Source organism: Neophocaena asiaeorientalis, unplaced genomic scaffold, assembly GCF_003031525.2.
Source record: "Neophocaena asiaeorientalis asiaeorientalis breed wild unplaced genomic scaffold, Neophocaena_asiaeorientalis_V1.1 scaffold357, whole genome shotgun sequence".
Classification (NCBI taxonomy): domain Eukaryota; kingdom Metazoa; phylum Chordata; class Mammalia; order Artiodactyla; family Phocoenidae; genus Neophocaena; species Neophocaena asiaeorientalis.
The window spans coordinates 3675581-3696605 of NW_020173270.1; the positions used below are offsets into that span (position 1 = coordinate 3675581).

The 21025-nt window shown below is 59.8% G+C and overlaps 1 protein-coding gene across 1 annotated transcript in view; it reads left to right on the plus strand.

The window, feature by feature from the left end:
• Positions 1 to 281: 281 nt before the first annotated feature.
• LONP1 (lon peptidase 1, mitochondrial) overlaps positions 282 to 21025 on the plus strand; it is a 21743-nt gene continuing 999 nt past the window's right edge. The window contains 19 exon segments of the mRNA XM_024745720.1: positions 282 to 368; positions 370 to 456; positions 458 to 724; positions 3553 to 3641; positions 4201 to 4320; positions 6181 to 6412; positions 7845 to 7906; positions 8253 to 8382; positions 8766 to 8849; positions 10319 to 10539; positions 12165 to 12303; positions 13030 to 13208; positions 15762 to 15849; positions 16253 to 16375; positions 16458 to 16574; positions 18692 to 18832; positions 19189 to 19354; positions 20191 to 20402; positions 20477 to 20641. Coding sequence (XP_024601488.1) covers positions 282 to 368; positions 370 to 456; positions 458 to 724; positions 3553 to 3641; positions 4201 to 4320; positions 6181 to 6412; positions 7845 to 7906; positions 8253 to 8382; positions 8766 to 8849; positions 10319 to 10539; positions 12165 to 12303; positions 13030 to 13208; positions 15762 to 15849; positions 16253 to 16375; positions 16458 to 16574; positions 18692 to 18832; positions 19189 to 19354; positions 20191 to 20402; positions 20477 to 20641 — 2709 coding nt within the window.

The window sequence follows — 21025 nt, forward strand, 5'->3', positions numbered from 1 at the left end:
CTGCGCTTGCAGGCATAGTTGCTCTCTTCCTAGGGGCCATCACGCGTGCCCACAGCCCTCCCCGCGATCCGAAGGGGCCTATCGGAAAAGGTGAACGCAACCAGGGAGCTGGAACGCTTCCGGCTCTACTTCGCGTAGGCCCCGCCTCCACTCTTCCAAGTCCCGCCTCTGCAGCCGTCCGTTTCCGGCCACCCCTCCCTCGGGCACGCAGGCACGCGCCGGCCGTCACGTACGCCCCAGCCCAGCCCGCGGAAATGACGCAAGTCCCGCGCGCCGCCAGGATGGCCGGGCTATGGCGGCGGGTGCAGGCTACGTGCGGCTGTGGGGAGCTGCGAGGTGTTGGGCGCTTCGGCGGCCGCTGCTGGCCGCCGCCGGGGGGCGGGTCCCGACTGCGGCCAGAGCTTGGTTGCCCAGAGGCCGGCGGGTCTGCGACGCCTCTCCTCCCTGGGCGCTGCGGGGCCAAGGCCCCGCTGCCGCGGGCCACTGGCGGGGACTTCGGGATGCTAACAACCGCAGCGGCGGCGGCGCATTCTCGGGCGGCGAGGATGCCTCCGAGGGCGGCGCGGAGGACGGGGCCTCGGGCGTGGGGGGCAGCGCGGGCGGCGGGGAAGGCCCTGTCATAACGGCGCTGACGCCCATGATGATACCGGACGTATTCCCGCACCTGCCGCTCATCGCCGTTACGCGCAACCCAGTGTTCCCGCGCTTTATCAAGATTGTCGAGGTAATGAGAGCCCCCGCCTTGGCCTCCGTTTCCCCCATGTCTGCAAGCTGCGGGTTGGACCGAGGGATCGCTCAGCACCCTCATGCCTCACAACTTGAAAACGTTCGAGTGTTAGTTTCCTCACTACTAGTGAACTCGAGCCAGTTTCCGCCCCCTTTCAGATCCCTTCAGGAGAGTTGAATCCAACGAGCTTAGGATTGTCCACTTAACTAGTCCTAGTCATAGAAATTCGGTGCCGGGAAAGATCAGGACAGCCTTGCCACTGGGTTACTTTTCTGCTGGTCTTGGTAAATGTTTTGTAACAGTCTCCCCCAGGGCGGTCTGCCTTCTGGTTAAGAGACCCTTTGGGATCCGGATTCATTCCTTCCTTAAATGTTTCTTGAGGTCATGTGCTAGGTACGGTTCCAAGTGTTAGGGATACAGCCCTGAACAAAACGGACACACTTTCCTGCCTTTGGAGCTTAGGTTCCAGCGGGATTCGAGAGGTAATAAACAAGGCTAGTAAGTAAATTATGGACTGGAAGGTTGTAAGTACTGCAGGGGATGATAGAGCGAGGGATTGTCCAGGAGTCTTAGGAGGAACATGGCATAAGGATGTTCCCAGGGGTTTATTCATTCATTTATTCAGTAGGGTGTTCTTGTTCCCGTGTAGCCGGCTGAGGATTCAGCAGAACAAGTCAGACACAACCCCTCTGCCTAAAGAACTTATGTTCTGGTGCAAGAGACAGTACAGATCTTTTCAGACTAAGAGCCACGGGGTGTGGGGTGGTGCAAATGGACCAGGGTGATGTAATAGAGAGAAAGCAGCAGGAGTGCAAGGAACTTGAGTTTTTTAATGATGTGGAAATGAGTCCGTGGGGGAGAAGCGTTATCTCTTAACTGTCTAAGCAAGGTCATACAATGAGTCAGCTCTGCATTCACCCTCCAGCCTCTACCCTCACTCTCTAGTCTCTGCTGAATAAATCTCAGCGATCCCCTGGAAAGGGAAAGGACGGTACAGAGGGACAGCATTCAGCCAGTGTGGGGGGCAGAAGGAGCCCCCTCCACCTCGTCTCCAGCTCTGTGACTGTGTGCGTCCGAGCTGCCCTTCCAAGGGCCTTCCCTGATGTTCTGTAGTGGTTACTGGCAGGCCCCAGGGCCGGACCCTGTGGGATCATATCCTGGCCCCTCCACCCCTAGCTCCATAACCCTGGGCAAGCTGTTCCTCTGGGCCTCCATTGTCTCATCTGTGAAATGGGCGTAGTAATAGTACCTCATTTCTTAGAGCTGTGATGGGAGGTAAATGAGGTCATGTCTAAAGGCCTCAGAACCGTGCCTGGTGCTTGATACGCCTTCATAAGAAGCGGCTGCTGTTACCCATGTGGTGTGCTTTTGACACCTCAGAAACAAGCCCTGGGGGTCTTTTCTCCATACTTGAGGCCCCCAACCCCAGCTGTCCTCTCTACCCTCCCCTCCCAGGCCCCTAGGGCCAGGATGTTCAGCAGGTACGGCCCCCTCAGCCCCTCAAAGTGGAAGATGCCCCCTGTCCCCAGTGCCCAAGTAGAGACAGGATTCTTCCAAGAGATTCTGTGTGCCAATCTAGGGCTAGCCAGGAGGGTTACATGAGATGCTGCGGGTAGTGTGAGACTGGCATGTGGAACTTGCATGTGGTATTCCTGTTGCTGTTACTTTATAAATAACGAAAAAGGGGTCCCACCAGAGGGAAGAACAGGTGCTAAGATGCAACGGTCAGCTGTTAGTCAAGGAGAAAGTTGGAGCTCCCAGGGGACCCAATAAGTGTTTCTGAACCTGTTAGCCAAGCTCTGATTACTCTTGATTTGGTAGTTGACACTGCATGTGGCTAACTTGCCCCAGTGGCGTCTCTCCTTATTAGTGGCCTCTGAGTATAGACCAGTGGCTCTTAATTTTGGGTGGGTCATGTAACCCTCCTGATGGATGTTACGGACCTTTGTTCTGGGGAGAATGCATTTAGAGTGTCAGGAATTCCCATACCGTGTGGTCATGGAGTTAAAACGCTGCTTCTCAAAGCCGGGTTCCTGGACCAGCAGCCATCACCTGGGAGTCTGCTTGAAGTGCAGACTCTCAGGCCTGCTTCAGCCCTCCCAAATCAGAAACTCCAGGGGTGGGGCCCAGCCATCTGTTTTAAGAAGCCCTCCAGGGAATTCTGACTTGTGCCAAAGTTTGAGGGCCATTAAGTTTTTAGTTAGAGTCTGGTCTAAGAATATAACAGAGACTTGAAGGAAATCATTTGAGCCCTAAGGACACCTGTGCTCCTCCCTATCAGCTGTTTCCTACGAAACATTAGTCCTCTACCTGCCAATGGAATGACAGGAGAATGTGCTGTGATGGGCGGTGGGTCTCGATGATCAGTGAATAGGATATAGATGTGATTGGGATATACTTTCCATGAAAATTGGAGGAAATTGCCAGCCTGTGGGGTGTGTCACATTTGGATTACGCACATCTACTTTTGTCCTCCCAAAAAGAAAAGCAGAGAGTTGAGATTTTCAAGCCAAGGCATTTCGCCACAGAAACAGCTCTTGAAATTGGATGTGAAATCAATTTCTTGGTACCGGCCGTTTGTCTCCTTTTAGTTTTTTTTTAGGAAGAGGGGAAAATCTAAGGAATGCAGCTCTTCAATACTGCCCGTCCTTTTTTTTTTTTTTTTTTTTTTTTCTTTCGGTTCAGAGGTTCCTGGACCGTGTTGGTTAGTCCTGGATCAGATTAGCACACCCCTAGAGAGTATTACAGAAAATGCTAGAGCTGCTGTCAAAGCGTCATCTAGAAAGCCTACCCTGCGTTTCACCTTGGGGTCATTGTCATGCTAGGTTAAAAATAAGAAGTTGGTTGAGCTGCTGAGAAGGAAAGTCCGCCTTGCCCAGCCGTATGCCGGCGTCTTTCTAAAGAAAGATGACAAGTAAGTGTAATTTTTCCTTCACTCCTTTGTTGAAGCTGCCCTGGATTGTAGCTCACCACAGAGCCTGCTCCGTAGAGTAGCCTGGACCTCTGGCTCCTGACCTGAAAGAAACCAAGTCAGACCTCCGGGGGATGAGGCCGAGAGCTGAGCATCCCTTTTCAGTCTGGGCTGAAGACTCTGCCCCAGGCCGTGGGCTTCATGCGTGGTCCAGGTGCGGGGAAGCTAACCTTGGGGACCCCTGGTGTTAGGCCAGGGTGAGGCTGCTTCAGAGCAGCCTTAGATGCGGGGGCTCTGGGCACATCTACCTGGACTGCAGGTAGGAATGAGTTCCACTTCCAAGTCGGAAGGTGTGTTCTACGCAGGCTCCATAAGAAGAGGTGTGGAGTGGAATCCAGATTCCATCTGGCCCCGCCTGCCTGTATGCGGTGACCCTCAGGGGCGGCCCAGAGCACCTGTAGGAGCAAGGAGGTCAAGGCCAGGAGGGGTGTTTCTCTTCTCTCTCTTTTCAAGAGAGCCAGAGCACCTGTGCCCATGTTTCTTTCTGTCCCTTCTCCCTCAGCAACGAGTCTGACGTGGTCGAGAGCCTGGACGAGATCTACCACACGGGGACGTTTGTCCAGATCCACGAGATGCAGGACCTTGGGGACAAGCTGCGCATGATCGTCATGGGACACAGAAGGTGCGGGAGCCCTAGTGCACGGGGTGGGGCGGGAAGAGTGGCCTGGGGCGCCCCAGGTTCCAGCACCGACCTGCCCTTCTCGGTCACCACAGTGACCAGGCCAAAACTGGAGGTGGAAACCCCCCCCTCCACAGCTTCTCAGAGCCGCTCTGCTTAAGCGGCAGTCTGGGTGGTCAGTGAGAAGCCATTTCTCAGGCCCGTTATTCCAAAAAGCACCACGAGACAGGAGATAGCACGTTGCCTCACGGTTCACATCTGGGTGTCAGCACGCCTTCCCCCTGGTGCCTGCATCTGCATCTCCATTCAGCTTGGCATGTTGGGCTTTTTGTTTTTTGTTTTTCCTGGCTGCACCGTGCAGCTTGCGGGATCTTAGTTCCTGGACCAGGGATTGAACCCGTGCCCCCTGCAGTGGAAGCACGGAGTCTTAACCACTGGACCCCCATAGAAGTCCAGGTTGCGGTTTTTTACTCAGCCAGTCTACCTCTACCTCCTCTGCCGAAGGGCTTCATATGGCATTTGCAAGCCCAGTCTAACCCGCTGTATTGTTACGGCTAATTAAGAAAAACCTACATGATCAGCTGGGTTGAAGCTGGAAGAAATGAACGTGTTCATTTCTTTTCACGTGTTCCAAGGAACATTGGCCTCCCAAGATGAGATGCTTGTCAAAGGTGTCCTGTGATCACAGACATGTGGGAGACATTTCAGACTCACCAACCGTTAAGGTCGTAGTGTTTGGAAAAGCTTCTTACTGCAGATGCCCGTTGGTGTTTGTTGACTTGAGAGCCCTTCATCCTTTCCTCTCACGGAGGCTTTTTCTGCGTCAGCCGGCAGCTCCCCCAGAGCACACCGGGGAAACGGTCCCGGCTGGCAGCGCTTCCGTGGACAGTCCTGGTGGCGTCCCCGCTGCGCCGAGCCCCCATGCCTGTGTTCACCTGCTCGCGTTAGAGTCTGTTTTAGGGAAGAGGCTGTTCCTTTGTCTCCTGGGAGGATCCGTGGCTCAGAAAGAACAGAATAAGATACAACCAAAATTAATAAAGACGGTGCGGCTACTCACTGCTCCGCTAACCTGCAGGGTGCCTTGGAGAACGAGTCCTGCTGAGTCCTGAGGCCAGGCCACCTCGGTGTTCACCGAGTCCCGACCTCCTTTTCTCTGTGCATCTTGCTGGTGTCCGCCGCCACTGAGTCCGCGTCCCCGGTAGCGCTCAGGCCTGCTCTCTAAGGGTGGTACTGTTGTTAGTTACCCCGTGTGGCAGAAAAGAGCCAACACGTCACTGAACACCGGGCGCCTGGTGTCTGCCAGGCCCTCGGGTGTGAGTGGAGTAGCCAGCGAGAGGCCCAACTTGGGGAGCCCGCCCCCTGCACGGGGAAAACAGGTCACCAGCTAAATTCTGACAGTGGCAGGTGCTTTGGGGTGAAAATGACGATGGATGGGGGGTGGGGCGGGTGTGTGCGCAGGTGGGGCTGGACTTCATGTGGAGTGGTTGGGGAGGACCTCAGTGGAGGCGCCCTTGAACCTGGAGCTGAATCTTGTGCAGGAGCCACTGTGTGGAGGCCGGGGGAAGGGCAGGCGGAGTCCCTGATGGGCCCCAGAGCGCGGGCTGCCACTGGCGTCCTCGTTCCTGGAGGACAGCGGATGTTGGTGTGGGAAACAAAGGATGGGTTGGCTGGAGTCCAGGGGCAGAGGGCCTGCTGGTCTTGGGTTCTGAGACAGCAGCTCCCCTCTTCCCACCAGCCCTGGTGGCTGCAGGGGCCTGGGCCCAGCGAGCCCTTGTGTCATCAGCACCGCAGAGTGTTGTGGCCGGCAGGACGCCCCCCTTCCCCCCAGCCTCGGTGACTTCACCTCCTCTTCCCCGTCTTCAGGGTTCACATCAACAGGCAGCTGGAGGTGGAGCCGGAGGAGCCCGAGGGCGAGAACAGGCAGAAGCTACGCAGGAAGCCGAAGCGGGGCAAGAAGGACGCGGAGGAGGACGGCGGCGCCAAGCGGCAGCTGCAGGTGGTGATGGAGCCAGAGCCCAGCCCCGCTGGTGAGGTGCTCATGGTGGAGGTGGAGAACGTCGCCCACGAAGACTTCCAGGTCACGGAGGAGGTGAAGGTGAGTGCGCATGGGGGGCAGAGCGCCCTCTTCCTCCAGGAGGTCTGGGAGGAGCTGGCGCTGGCATCGGGAAGGTCGGAAGTGCGCTGGAGCCTTGGCTGCTATGAAGGAACCGGGTCCTGGCTCCTCGTCCCAGGCCCCGGGCTGGGGGAGTGGGCAGGGCACATGTAGCTGGTTCTGTGACCCGTGCTTCCAAGACTGGAAAGAGCCTCTGGCCACCTTGACCCCAAGCCTAGGCTGGCCTGCCTTCTTCTCCATAGCATGGAGAGCCAGCTCTCGAGAGGGTGTCGGGAAATGTCCTTCCACCGTCCTTCTCATGTAGGTTATGGGCAGGGTGACCTGCCTCCAACGGGGAGAGGTGAAGAAGAAAGGCAAGGCAGGTGGAAGGCTCCTCGGGTGCGGCCGCACCGGGTGTCCTTGGCCTCCCCAAGGGGAACACCACCTTGGCATAGCTGACAGCTTTGGTCTGAGCCTGGGGTGGGTTCTGACCTCGGTGGGAAGGAGTGCCACAATCCATTGGTGATGTCTGCTGCGGGCGCTGGAAGGGACCCGGGGCCGGCAGTTACCTCCATGGGGCCCTCCAGAGCAGCTCTGCCGGGGAGAACTTTCCACGTGCTGGATGCATTCTGTGACTGCACCATTCGGCCCCTGTGACCGTTGAGCACTTGACCTGTGGCTGCTGCGACTGAGGAACAGGACGTCTAATTGTATCTCATTTCAACTCACTTAAACGTGAGCAGCGCCTGGTGGCTGCTGTCCTGGGCAGCCCAGCCTTAGCATTTCCTTGAAGGCTCTCGTCTGGCGGGAGGGGAGGGGAGTGGGGAGCTCGGAGCGTGCCCGTCCCTCTTGGCGCACATGCCACGCAGGCCCACCAGCTGGCCTGTTCTGGTTCCTTCTACAAAGGTCATCCCAGGCAGATCAGGGACAAACCCATTAACCAGAGACCGGTGGATCACACTGAAAAAGCCCAGCAGTGGTGGCTGCTTGCTTTGTGCCGGCAGTGCCCTGAGCAGAGTGCCAAGTGCTGGGACCTGTGGCCTCTGGAAATGAGGTGCAGGATTTATGCCATAAACTGTGTCCAGTGATCCTGCCGGGAGTGTCACTGGCCTCACTGTGGCGGCAGCGAAGGCAAAAAGGACAGCAATACCTGTGGCATCCATAGTGGAGCCGGCTGGGGCAAGGTTCTGGGGGGGACAGACCTTGAGCCCCTTCTCCCCACCCAAGATGGTTCGTTCTAAGGTCGAGGTTCAGAGCGGTCCACGGAGACAGGGTTGGTTTAGTTTTTGCTCTTGGGTCCTGAGTCCCTGTGACTTGTGAACTGGGGCTCCGCTCCTGGGCCTCTGGGGCCGTCCTTGGCTGGGCCGGGTGGGAGGGGCTCCAGGGCCACAGCCTGCTCTGGTCCCAGTGCCCACGTGGCCTCCCTGCTTGCCAGGCCCTGACGGCGGAGATTGTGAAGACCATCCGGGACATCATTGCCTTGAACCCGCTCTACAGGTTGGTCTCCTGTCTCCTGACGAGGCCAGGCTGGGCCTGTCTGGCTGCTTGTCCTCATTGAGATCCCGGCTGGGCTTGGGGACTGCCTAGCCTCTGAGAGGGGAGCTGCTTCCGTCCCAGCAGGGAGGCCCCGGGGCGGGCGGGAGGTCGGAGGGGCACAGCCTACCTGGCCCCGGCTCTCTTGTCATCAGCCAGGTGGGGGGAAGGCATCTCAGGAGGGCTGCCGGATGGCTGCCAGGGTGACTTGCGTCTGGGCGTGGGGCGTTAGTCCCGCTCCAGGACGGGCCGCAGCCCAGGAGGACCGCGTGGCCCCGGCGCCCCGTGGCAGCATCTCCGTCCCTTGCAGGGAGTCTGTGCTGCAGATGATGCAGGCCGGCCACAGGGTGGTGGACAACCCCATCTACCTGAGCGACATGGGCGCCGCGCTGACTGGGGCCGAGTCCCACGAGCTGCAGGACGTCCTGGAGGAGACCAACGTGAGTGTGGCCTCCCCGCCTGGCCGCTGTCCTGGGCTCCGGCCTTGGGGTGGGTTCACGTTAGCCCGCGTCCTTCTGACCACGTCTGGCCCCTCGTCCTTGGTAGTGGCCGCGTGGTGTCCCACTGGGCGGCACCCATCAGTGGGTGGCGTGCTTGGGTTGTCGCCAGTCTCGTCGTTATGAGCAGCACCTCTGCCAGTGTCCTGGTCCACACGGCCGCAGACCTGTGGAGCGTGGCTGGAGCACTGGGCTTGCTGGGGCAGAGCATGCGCCCCTCTCGGATTTGGGGAGGCGTGGCCTGTCCACCTGCCCTGGTTCGCGCTCCCTTCCCACTGCCCCTCCACACAGATGGCCATCCTCTTACGTCTTCCCTTTCTTGGCAGATTCCCAAGCGGCTGTATAAGGCCCTGTCCCTCCTCAAGAAGGAGTTTGAGCTGAGCAAGCTGCAGCAGCGTCTGGGCCGGGAGGTGAGCGGCGGGGCGGGGCCCCAGTGCGCAAGAGAGTCTCTGCTGTGAGGCTCCACTTCCCCTCGGGGCTGGGAACCTGTGCGAAAATGTCAGACTGGTGCCAGCAGCTGAGTGCAGAGTGAGAGGTCCTGGGACCCTCCTGACCATTGAGGGAGCCCGGGGGGAAATGCTAGAAATTGGGAGCCAGCTTGGGAGAGGTCGAAAGCTGTTTCCGCAGACTGAGCTGTTGGAGGCCCACCTTCCCAACTGGGCAAACCCATGGACTGCCTGGATTGTTGGTTACTTAACGTTTTCTAGATTTAACTCACTTTTATCACTTAGTTGTTGTTTTTTTTTTTTTTAATTTTTATCGGAGTATAGTTGATTTACAATGTTGTGTTAGTTTTTGCTGTGCATCAAAGTGAGTCAGTTATATGTATGCATATATCCACTCTTTTTTAGATTCTTTTGCCATAGAGGCTGTTATAGCACTTAGGTTTTTTTTTAAATGAATTTATTTATTTTTGGCTGCGTTGGGTCTTTGTTGCTGCACGTGGGCTTTTCTCTAGTTGTGGCGAGCAGGGGCTACTCTTCGTGGCGGTGCACGGGCTTCTCATTGTGGTGGCTTCTTTTGTTGCAGAACGCGGGCTTCAGTAGTTGTGTCTCGCTCTAGAGTGCAGGCTCAGTAGTTGTGGCGCATGGGCTTAGTTGCTCCATGGCATGTGGGATCGTCCCAGACCAGGGCTTGAACCCATGTCTCCTGCATTGGCAGGCAGATTCTTAATCACTGTGCCACCACGTAAGCCCTCACTTAATTTTTATGTTAGGGAAAATATTCGTATCGTATTTATTTTATTTAAAATATTTATTTATTTGGTTGCTCCAGGCCTTAGTTGCAGCAGGCAGTCTCCTTAGTTGTGACTCTTAGCCTCCTTAGTTGTGGCATGTGGGCTCCTTAGTTGTGGCATGCGAACTCTTAGTTGCGGCAGGCATGAGGGATCTAGTTCCCTGACCAGGGATCAAACCTGGGCCCTCTGCATTGGGAGCGCAGAGTTTTTAACCACTGTGCCACCAGGAAAATCTCTTGTATCATATCTTTAATTGGAAAAGCCACTAGGCAGCTCTCACATGCAAGGGCACGGGACAGCAGGTCACTGGGCGGGCGCCGATGCTGACCTAGGGCCCTGAGCCCGTGTCCTGCTGTTCCGGCTGTTAAGAGGGAGCGTGGCACCCCTTTGATTAACGTGGGGGACACACTGGCATCAGGCCCAGCTTTTCCTGGTCGTAACCAGGATTGAAGGGTGGATCCCTTCCTCCCCTTGAATTTGGTGTTACTTATCGTGAGGCCCGTGACCAGGAGGACTTAGGGTGGAACGTGGGGGAAATCGGAGGCTGGGTGCTCTGGGTTTCTCTCCCATGTCCTGAGGAAGCAGCAGGCCCGCCCTGGGCTGCGTCCCCTCTGCTCTGACGGCGGCTTCTGGGCCCTGCAGGTGGAGGAGAAGATCAAGCAGACGCACCGCAAATACCTGCTGCAGGAGCAGCTGAAGATCATCAAGAAGGAGCTGGGCCTGGAGAAGGACGACAAGGACGCCATCGAGGAGAAGTTCCGCGAGCGGCTGAAGGAGCTCGTGGTCCCCAGGCATGTCATGGACGTGGTGGACGAGGAGCTGAGCAAGCTGGGCCTGCTGGACAACCACTCCTCTGAGTTCAAGTGAGCGCAGGGGGCCCGTCTTGTTCCCCGGCCTCGGGAAAGCTGGGCATCTGACTGGGGTCCCTGGAAAGCCAGGAGGGTGGGCCCCTCATGCATGTTTCGGTCATGGTGGGTGTCCATCCCCTCGTATCGCCCCTGTGCGGGCCGTGTCTCTGTCGCCCCTGTTTCACAGATGAGGGAGTCGAGGCTTGGAGAAGTTACATCAGTTCCCTTGCCTCTGGGCTGGCGGGTGGAGACAGGGATTTGAAGCCAGTGCCACCAGTCAGGACCAGGAGTCCCCAGGGCCATTGCTCCAAGGCCGCCCCCTCCCCTGGCCTCCCTCTGGCGGCTTTGAGAGTCAGCCAGGAAACAAGCGTCTTCCTGAGGCCCTGGCCTTGCCCGGCGGGTGTTGTCCTATGCACACTGGCTAGGGGTCGGGGCCCTGTGGGATGCTTCTGGCTCTGCCCGTAGCCCAGGCCTGGGCGTTGCTCCGGGGTGGCTCGTGGGACAGCTCCTCAGAGGGAGGATCTGAGCGGGCCTGCAGCACCGGACTCTCTCGGGCTGCTGGGCTGGGCCTCTCTCTGGCTCAGGGTGTCTGGGGAGGGTTGGTCTCTTTGCACGAGGACCCTGGGAGATGCTGGTTGCCCCGGACGCCGCAGGCCTCCCCACCAGAGATGCCCCCAGCTCCTCTCCTGGGGCAGTGAGTGCGCTTCCCACACCGATGTCAGGGTGACCACATGCTTAGTCCCTTAGGACGTCACAGACTCATGTAGCGGTCTGGAGGCAGAGGCCCTCACGTCTGGTGTGGTGGGCAGGACAGGCTCCTTCTGGAGGCTCTGGGGAAACTCTGTCTCCAGACTTTTCAGTTTCTCGGAAATGTTCCATGGCTCCTGGCCCTTCCTCCATCTTCTGAGCACGTCACTCCAGCCTCTGCTTCTGCCGTCTGCCTCGCCTCTTCCTCTGACCTCCCTGCCTCCTCCTTATCAGGCCCTTTGTGAGGCACGCCTCTGTCCCTGGGTGCACAGCCCTCGGCCTGGGGTCACGCTCCAGGCCTCAGTTTCCCCACTTGCCCTCATCAGGTTGTCCCTCCCCCATCCTACCCTCTGGCCCCTCCTGTGCTGTGGGACCCTGAGCTGGCCCCATGCTCGCAGAGTCTCTGGTCTGGGAAGCAAATGTAGCCCTTGTGCCAGGAACTGCACCCATACAGGCAGACCTCAGGGACACCGCGGGTTCGGTTCATAGCAAAAAAGCGAGTCACATGAATTTTCTTGGTTTCCCTTCGTGTAAAAGTTATGTTCACGCTCTACTGTAGTCTGTTAAGTGTGCAGTTGCGTTATGTATAAAAAAAGACAACGTATATGCCTTTATTAAAAAGTACTTTATTGCTAAGACGAGACCATTACCTGACAAGGCACGGTTACCACAAACCCTCAAGGTGTAAAACGCGCGGTAGCCGAGGCGTGTCTGCACCGCGCCAGGAGTGGGGCAGGCCAGGCTGGGCCGGCTTCTCAGGGCATTTCGGGCCGCAGCTGACACTTGGTGTAGTTCTCACATCGGGCACGTGGGTCCCAGCACTGTGGATGTATGAAGTGGGGTTCGGGCGGCTCACCGGGCCCGCTCACCGGCTCTTGTCTGTCCTGTGGCAGCGTCACCCGCAACTACCTGGACTGGCTGACGTCCATCCCGTGGGGCAAGTACAGCGACGAGAACCTGGACCTGTCCCGGGCCCAGGCGGTGCTGGAGGAGGACCACTATGGGATGGAGGATGTCAAGAAGCGCATCCTGGTGAGGCTCGGCCACCCGCCCTCCCCAGGGCCACGCCCACCCCCCCACTCGTGTGCGGGGCACCTGGCCGAGCTCTGAGAGGCGGTGGCCATCGTGTCTGGATCTGTGAGGGTGGCGGGGGCCTTGGGGCCCGGGAGCCAGGACTCCCCCTGTGTGGTGGGGGAAACCCAGGGGAGCTCCCTGGAGAATCTGGGGGTCTGTGGGGGCTTGGCTGGGCCAAGGCTGGTGTGGGGTCAGCAGGGGCCGAGGAGGGTGAGGGATGGAGGGGCCCAGCCGGAGGGACCGGGGTTGGAGTGGCTCGGAGGTGTTAGGGGCCGCCCAGGCCCGCCTGCCCGCTCCAGGGAGCTCACGGTTTCCCCAGGGGGATAAAAATTGTGCTCGTGGTAGGAGGACATGAGGGCCAGAGGTGTCTGGCTGAGAGCGGGTGGGCTGGCGGGGAGAGAGGACACTGTGATCCAGGTGGGGAGCTGCCGGGTGGGCCTGGCATCGGGGTCACCCAGAGCCCGTCACCCGCGTCCCCTTGCCGCCTGCTCGTCCTGTTGGTGCCATAGGCTGTCCCTCCTGTGTCAAATGACAGTCCAGTCAGCTCAGCCCCTCCGGGTCAGGCCCTGTCCCTTCTCGCAGCCCCAGACGCCTGGACGATGGGGAGGCTCAGGCCCGGCGGGGGCCCTTGCCCTGTGGAAAGGGCAGTGCTGTCTCACGGGGTCCTCCTGCCTCTGCCTGCAGGAATTCATTGCCGTCAGCCAGCTCCGGGCGTCGACCCAGGGCAAGATCCTCTGTTTCTACGGTCCCCCAGGTGTGGGCAAGACCAGCATCGCCCGCTCCATCGCCCGGGCCCTGAACCGCGAGTACTTCCGTTTCAGCGTCGGGGGCATGACGGACGTGGCCGAGATCAAGGGGCACAGGTTGGCCCGGCCCCTCCCCCTCGGGGCTCACCCCGCCTCCCATCAGCCTTCCTTCTCCTGGGTCTTTTCCTACCCTGTAGCGTGATGGTGGCAGGCAGCAAACTCCACTCACGCTGGAATAGGTAACTGAAAAGTCAGCGTGTCCAATCTGACGTCAGGCCTGGCTCAGTCCAGGTGCTTAAAAACCTTGGATCAAATTGGATCAAAACCTCAGCCTCTCAACCACTGGAAAGGCCTCTTGGCCAGGCTGTCAGCAGACGGCCCCCTGGTTCCAGCTTCCATCCCACCAGCTCAGCACCCCGCACCCCGGCAACACTGGCCGCAGGCCCGGGGACTGGGGACTAGAGTGGGAGGTGAGACGGTCTCCCCATTGAGGCCTCGGCACCTGTCTTGGTTCTTGCCTCCCTTGTCAGGCCCAGAGCGGGGCTGGCATCCCCTGTGCACAGGCTCTGACAGCCACCTGGCCCGTGCATGGTGTCCTTCTGTGGGACATTAAGGGTGTTGTGTTCTGGGGCTTCCCGCCACGCTGGCCTCCGCAGAGGGTGGTTTTTTTTTTTTTTTTTTTTTTTTTTTTTTAGTATGTGGGCCTCTCACTGTTGTGGCCTCTCCCGCTGTGGAGCACAGGCTCCGGATGCGCAGGCTCAATGGCCATGGCTCACGGGCCCAGCCACTCCGCGGCACGTGGGATCCTCCCAGACCGGGGCACGAACCCGCGTCCCCTGCATTGGCAGGCAGACTCCCAACCACTGCGCCACCAGGGAAGCCCCAGAGGGTGGTTTTTTGAAAAGCCTCGGTGAGACACAAGTGCAGTGGGTACACAAGTGTCTGTTCCAAGTCGGCCATGCATTTCCATCCTGTAGTGTCCAAAGAAGGTTTAAATCTGTGTTTAAAAGTTACTTTTCTGGCTTTTCTAAAAGCACGGACAGTTCTGGGCACCAGGGTTCACAGGCCCTCCTGGCAGCAATGCTCCAGAGCTGGGCTGCCCGCTGGGCAGGGTGCAAGCACCCCAGTCTGCTGCAGCCCCCCTCCACTCCTGGCTCTCTCGAGTCCCCTGGACAGTGGCCAGTCTCGAGACCTCCCCAGCCCGGAGCCCGGTGTGAGCTCCAGGGGTTTGGAGAAGGGAGCCGGAGCATGGTGGGGCCCGGGTGGGGGTCAGGAGGGGATGAGGCTGGCACAGCCTTGGGGGCGGGGTCACTGGGAGGCCTGCAGGCTGGAATGGTGCAGGTGTGCCCGGGAGCTGCGGTCTGAGCTGGGAGGTGCAGCAGGATGGAGGTAGAGGGGTTGGAGGCAGAGAGGGAGGCAGATGCAGAGCCGGGCCCTGGTTCAGGAAGGACAGGGAGCTGCAGACCAGCACCATGTGCTGGAGTTTCTAAACAAGCACAGGAGATCTGTGACGCTGGGGGTGAGTCATTGGGGAAAGGGCACCCAGCAGCGTGCGAGCAGGTGGGCGTTCTGTGCTGCTGTTGGTCTAGCGACAGGGAATTGACTGCTGTTATACTGGTGACAGCCAAACCCTCCTCTGCCCACAGCCCTCCAGGGCCCCCACCTCCCTCGGGTTAAAGCCCAAGTCCTCCCTGTGGGCCACAAGGCCCTGCATGACCTGCCCCGTCCCCTCCCTGCCCTCCTCCCTCTCTCCCCCTCGCTCACTCTGCTCCAGACACATGGGCCTCTTCACTGTTCCTCCAGCACACCAGGCACGGTGCTGCCCCAGGGCCTTTGCACGGGTTGTGCCCTCCGCCTGGAATGCCCCTCCCCCAGACATCCATGTGGCTCCCCCTCACCTCCTCTGCTTGTAGCCTTTCCTGAAGATGTTCCTTATCTCTTCCTTAAAATACTGCCTCACCCTCAAAGTGGCGTTCCAGATCCCCCATGCCTGCTTTTCTTCTTTGTCGCAGATACGAACGAAGTCTTTTGTACCTTGTGATTTTCTCCTCTGCCTGGTTTGTGGTCTGTCTGCCCTGCTGGGCCTTAGCTCACAGCTCTGGACTCATGTCTGTTTTCCTAAGAATGCCAGGCAGGCACCTGCAGCCAAACTGGGCAGACAAGTAGGCTCTCGGGAAACACTCCTGAAAGGACGTGCCAGCTGGGGCCGGGCCCTGGGCCTGGTGACCCTGAGGCCAAAGGACCCAGGCGTGGGGGATGTTCCTGCCGCAGGCCCTGGCTGCTCCCTGCCCCTCTCCTTCTGTTGGATCGGGCAATGCCGGCTGCGTTTTGCCGTCTGGATAGGAGGTGCTGGCTAGCGGGAAGAGTCTGAGTGAGACTTGGCTGTGAATCTGTCTCCCGCCCTGAGCCTGAGCTGGGAGAGCTCGTTGACAGCCCCAGGACTTGGGACTGTTACGCCATCAGGATGAGCCAGTGCTCTGCCCACCTGCACAGTGCGGAAGCATTTATCCTCCGCTGGGGCCACGCTGTGTGTGTCTCCCTGTGTCTCCTCTGGGCGGCCTTGGAAGGCATGTGGTGATCCCGCAGCTCCAGGGGAGCTGGGCCTTGGGCGCCAGTGTGGCTACCCCAGGCGCTGGGGCACCGACCGCCCTGCTGTGCCGTCTTCCGCAGGCGGACGTATGTGGGCGCCATGCCCGGCAAGATCATCCAGTGCCTGAAGAAGACCAAGACGGAGAATCCCCTGGTTCTGATAGACGAGGTGGGTGGGGCCTGAGGGCTGGGGCCTGAGGGCTGGGCCCTGGCTGGGCTCATACCCTTCCCTGAGGTTGGACGTGACCCCTGGGCCTTCCTGGCCCACAGCTGCAGGCGGCCCTGACCAGATGGAGTCTGTGTTCAAGGTGAAACCGTGGCCCCCTGCGGTTTCCATGGTGCCTGAGTCACTGTCGGCGGCCTTGTTGCAGCCGGCTGTCTCATGACACCGGCCCCCTCCCGCCCTGGAGGACCTGGTCTCTGCCCGTGGCCACACGGTCAGCCCAGCCCTCCTGCTCTGGGCTTCCCTAGCCCCAACCCCCAGTGGTCTGGTCTCCCGCTGGGGTGTCTGGCGAGCGGGCGCTGGGGGAGGACAAGGGGCTAACACCCGCCTCCCCCTGCTGCCCCTTCAGGTGGACAAGATTGGCCGGGGCTACCAGGGGGACCCCTCGTCAGCGCTGCTCGAGCTGCTGGACCCTGAGCAGAATGCAAACTTCCTGGACCACTACCTGGACGTGCCTGTGGACTTGTCCAAGGTGCGTGTCCCACCCGGGGGCTGGGCCAGTGGGGAGAGTCCGGACGCCCCGTCCTACCGCACCTCGCTGCCGCCTCCCCCAGGTGCTATTCATCTGCACGGCCAACATCACCGAGACCATCCCAGAGCCGCTGCGGGACCGGATGGAGATGATCAACGTGTCGGGGTACGTGGCGCAGGAGAAGCTCGCCATCGCAGAGGTAAGGTGGCCCCGCTGGCCCGGCCCTGGGGAGGGGTGCCCCGCCGCCACTTGGGCTCAGAAAATATCCGAGTGCCCACTAGGTGCCAGGCCCTTAACTGGAGCTAGGGGTGCAACCCGCAGATCCTGCTCTGGGGCTCCCGAGCCCGGAGGAGACAGACGGATGTGGACAGGATCTGCCCGTGTGGTGTGATTACAAGACACGGACGACACCAAGGCGGGGGTTCGGGGGGCTCCCCACCCCAACCAGCTATCAGCCGAGGGTCTTACGATTCAGTGCAGTTCTGACACTACCCACCTGGAAACAGCATCAGACCCCAGGTTCAGGGCTCAGACCAAAGCACTGCCCCCACTTTGGATGCCAGCCCCCAAGTCCCTGGCCGCTCTTACTTTAGACTGACTGGGTATAAACCGGGGGTTCCCACAGCCCCTTCCTCGGTTTGATAATTTGCTGGAACAGCCTACAGAACTCAGGAAGACAAGAGTTTTTACTTATTGTTACCAGTTTATTATAAAGGATACAACTAGGGAACAGCCAAAACAGAGACTCCTGGGGCAAGGTGTGGGGAAGGGCCCATTACTAGGCATGGTTGACTGGATGACTGATTGCATCATTGGTCACTGGTGATTAGCTCCCCCCCTGGGGGCTGAGGGTGGGGTGAAGGTTCTATCCCTCCAGTCCCTTGGTTCCTCTGGCCACCAGCCCCCATCCAGCTATGCTAATGATCACTTCCTGTGAATAAGAAAGGACGCTCCTCTCGTGCCTGTCACTCAGGAAATTCCAAGCGTCTTAGAATCGCTTGTGCAGGGAATTGGGGCCAAAGACCCAATATGTATTTCTTGTTATAATCACAGGCCGTAGAACAAGAGCAAGGAAAGACACTCCGTGAGCACAGTGCTGAAGGTAACACGACCCCACCCTGGCCTTCAGGGCCCAGCACTGTCTTGGGGTTGTGAGTTCAGCTCTGACAGTAAGTTACCCCTTGGGTTGCCCCGCTGCCTTGTGGTCACGCACCGTGGCCGGTGTCGTGCCAGGTCAGTAACGGCTGTGGGCGCGAGAGTGAGGCTGCTGTCCGTCTACCCACCAGCCGTGCTTCCCCGGGTTATGGGACTGCCTCCCTGGGCTTTCCTGGGCCCAGGGTCCCCCGGGATGCGGGCCTCTGTCTGCATCTCTATTTGTAGGAAAGTGCTTCCCGGGCTGGTGGCATCCTTCCCTTTTCCTGGCGCCCGGGTGTGTGCGGTACTTTACTAGCCTGCAGTCAGTCAGGGGAGAGCCGGATTTCCCTTCCAGAGGGCTCGAGTTCCTGATACAGTGTTTTCTTTCCAGAGAGGGCTTTAGTGCATCTTGTCCCCTTTTGCATCCGCTGGGGGGTGGGAGGCAAGGAAGAGCTCTTGGCTGGGGCGGTCGCAGGGGTACTGGGACTCCCCGTCACTTCCCTTGTCCCCCAGCAGCCTGGACACTCGACCAGGCAGAGGTGGGGCAGGCTTGGCGGTGTGGGTGGAGGGGTTCCTTCAAACCCTTGAAGGGACAGCAGGAGGCACACGAGGGCTTTGGGACACTTCTGCCCTGCAGTCAGTGCTCAGGACTGCTCAGACTCCACCGACTGCTGTGCGGCACGGGTGGTGCTGGGCCCCGAGTGACCCTGGAGCCTCTGACCTGCTCCCCATCCCCACCTGCTCTGTGCAGTGGTCACATAAGCGGTCTCTGTATGAGGAGGAAGTCTGGGGGTTCAAGGAGGCCTTCCTGGAGGAAGAGGCAGCTAAGATGAGCCTTGGGAGCACGTGGAGGTGGCAGGCCGGGCGCCTGCAGGTCCTAGGCCCACGGTTCAGGATCCTGGCACTTGCTGGGCTCTCTCCCTGGACACTCTCCCACCCCCTCCTGGCCTTGCTGGCTCTTCTCCCTTCAGGTCTCGGCTCAGGTGTGGTCCGGGAACAGCCTCCCCTCACACACTCTGCTGAATGGCCCCCAGCTACCCCCGGGGACAGGGGCTCCACGGGGCAGGCCCAGGGTCTACCTCAGTGACCTCATTTACCCGGCCAGGGGTCTTTGGAGGGGTGGGCAGGGGCCACGGGAGAGGCCCTTGGGGTCCTGATGGCGGCTCTCCTCCTCCCTGGCAGCAGTACCTGGTGCCTCAGGCCCGTGCCCAGTGTGGCCTGGACGAGAGCAAGGCCACACTGTCATCGGACGTGCTGACCCTCCTCATCAAGCAGTACTGCCGGGAGAGTGGCGTCCGCAACCTGCAGAAGCAGGTGGAGAAGGTGAGCCTGCCTGGCCAGCGGCGGAGGGACACATGCTGTCTGAGTGCACTCACAGCAGGTCCCTAGGGGAGTCACAGCCACAGACAGGAAGTAGGTGGAGGGGCTGGGGAGGCAGTGTTTAATCAGGACAGCGTTTCAGTTTGGGAAGGTAAGAAAGTTCTAGAGGGGATGGTTGGACACCAGTGCAAATGCACTTCCTGCCACTGAGCTGTACACTTAAAAATGGTTAAGATGGTTTTAGGTCACGTGTACTTTATCACAACTGTAAAAAATTAAAGGCAGGTGGAGAGTTGGGGGCAGGGGGTGGGGGCTGCTTCTGTGGCCTGGCTGCCCCCCAGCCTGCTGCGTCCACACAGGTGTTGCGAAAGGCAGCCTACAAGATCGTCAGCGGCGAGGCTGAGTTCGTGGAGGTGACGCCGGAGAACCTGCAGGACTTCGTGGGGAAGCCGGTGTTCACAGTGGAGCGCATGTACGACATGACGCCTCCCGGCGTGGCCATGGGCCTGGCCTGGACCGCCATGGGTGAGTGGCCTGCGCTAGAGCAGGCAGCGCCGGGGGCTCTGCACGTCCCTGTGGTCGTCTGTCCCCCGGTACAGGTGGGAGCCCTCACTGCAGGCTGCTCTGAACGCCCTCTCCACTGGTGGGTGGGGTTGCAGTGAGGCCAGGGGACCAGGGCTCATCAGGGACGATGGGACCACGAGGGGGCAGCAGTGCCCCCATGAGCTTTCTTTGGGTTCGTGGTTTTCAGGTTTGCCTGAAGGACAGCCCTTCACAGCACAAGACCCTGTCGCCTGAGGGGCCACCACCCAGTGGGGGAGGAGGGCCAGGCAGGTCTGGGGAGAAGGGTCCGAGGGGCTTCCTGTCCAGGCGACGTGGCTCAGCCCACCCGCACTAGGGACGCTGGGTCTGGGAGCTACAAGGGTGGCGGGGGGGCGCGGCTCGGGGTCTGTGTAGCAGGCAGGGTTGGGTGCGGTCCTGGGGGGCAGGGCACAGAGGAGGCAGGCTCTGCTGATTGATTTGGGCTGCACTGAGAGGAACTGCACGGGAGGAGGGAGCTTGGCACCAGCAGGCTCTGCGCCGCGGGCAAGTAGAACGCGGAGGCCCAGCACAGAGATCGTTTTCAGGTTTTCATGTAACCTGGTCCCCGCAGATGGATCTGCTGCCCTGCCCCGAGGTGGCTGCAGGGAGAGTGCAGGCACTGAGGTGTGAGGGATGAGAAGGCTCTAGGCTGGGATGAGCCAGGGAAGGGACGGTGAGGGGCGTCCCATCACTGGGGATGAGGGTGAGGGTGCGGCGGGAGCGGCCGTCCAGGAGTCTGAGGCATCCTGGGCTCATGGGCTCTGCCCTCGGTTCCTCAGGAGGCTCCACGCTATTTGTTGAGACGTCCCTGAGGCGGCCGCGTGACAGCAAGGGGGACAAGGACGGGAGCCTGGAGGTTACAGGCCAGCTGGGGGAGGTGATGAAGGAGAGCGCCCGCATCGCCTACACCTTCGCCAGGGCCTTCCTGATGCGGTACGACCCCACCAACGAGTACCTGGTGACCTCGCACATCCACCTGCACGTGCCTGAGGTGAGGCTGGACCCGCGCCCACGCCCCACACCCCCCACCTGGCAGCCGCCTGCCTACCAGTCTGTCTCCCCCAGGGCGCCACCCCTAAGGATGGCCCGAGCGCTGGCTGCACCATTGTCACGGCCCTGCTCTCCCTGGCTCTGGACCGGCCGGTACGGCAGAACCTGGCCATGACGGGTGAGGTCTCCCTCACGGGTAAGGTCCTGCCTGTGGGAGGCATCAAGGAGAAGACCATTGCGGTGAGTGTCCCGTGTGATAGCGCACAGCCATCATTCAAGTGTCAGGGCTAACACCCCCAGGTGAGAAGAGTGACAGGCCCATTTTACAGAAGAGGAAAGTGAGGCCCAGCGGGCATGGGATCTGGATCTGCCTGGCCTGGATCCCCTGCTGAGCTGACTGCCTAGCTGCCCCTCCCTCCACAGTGGTTCTCTGCCCTCATCTCAGCTCCTCAGGGATGAGTAGGGTCTGCTTCCTCACCCCCGCCCCCCCCCGGCCTAGCACTGAGACCTGTGGGTGCAGGAGAGGCTGGAGGAGCAAGGCTTAGGCACTGCAGGTGGACAGAGGGCCCAAAGCCCAGCATCTCATCTCACTGGGTGTGCTGTAGGTTTGACTGTGGTGGATTG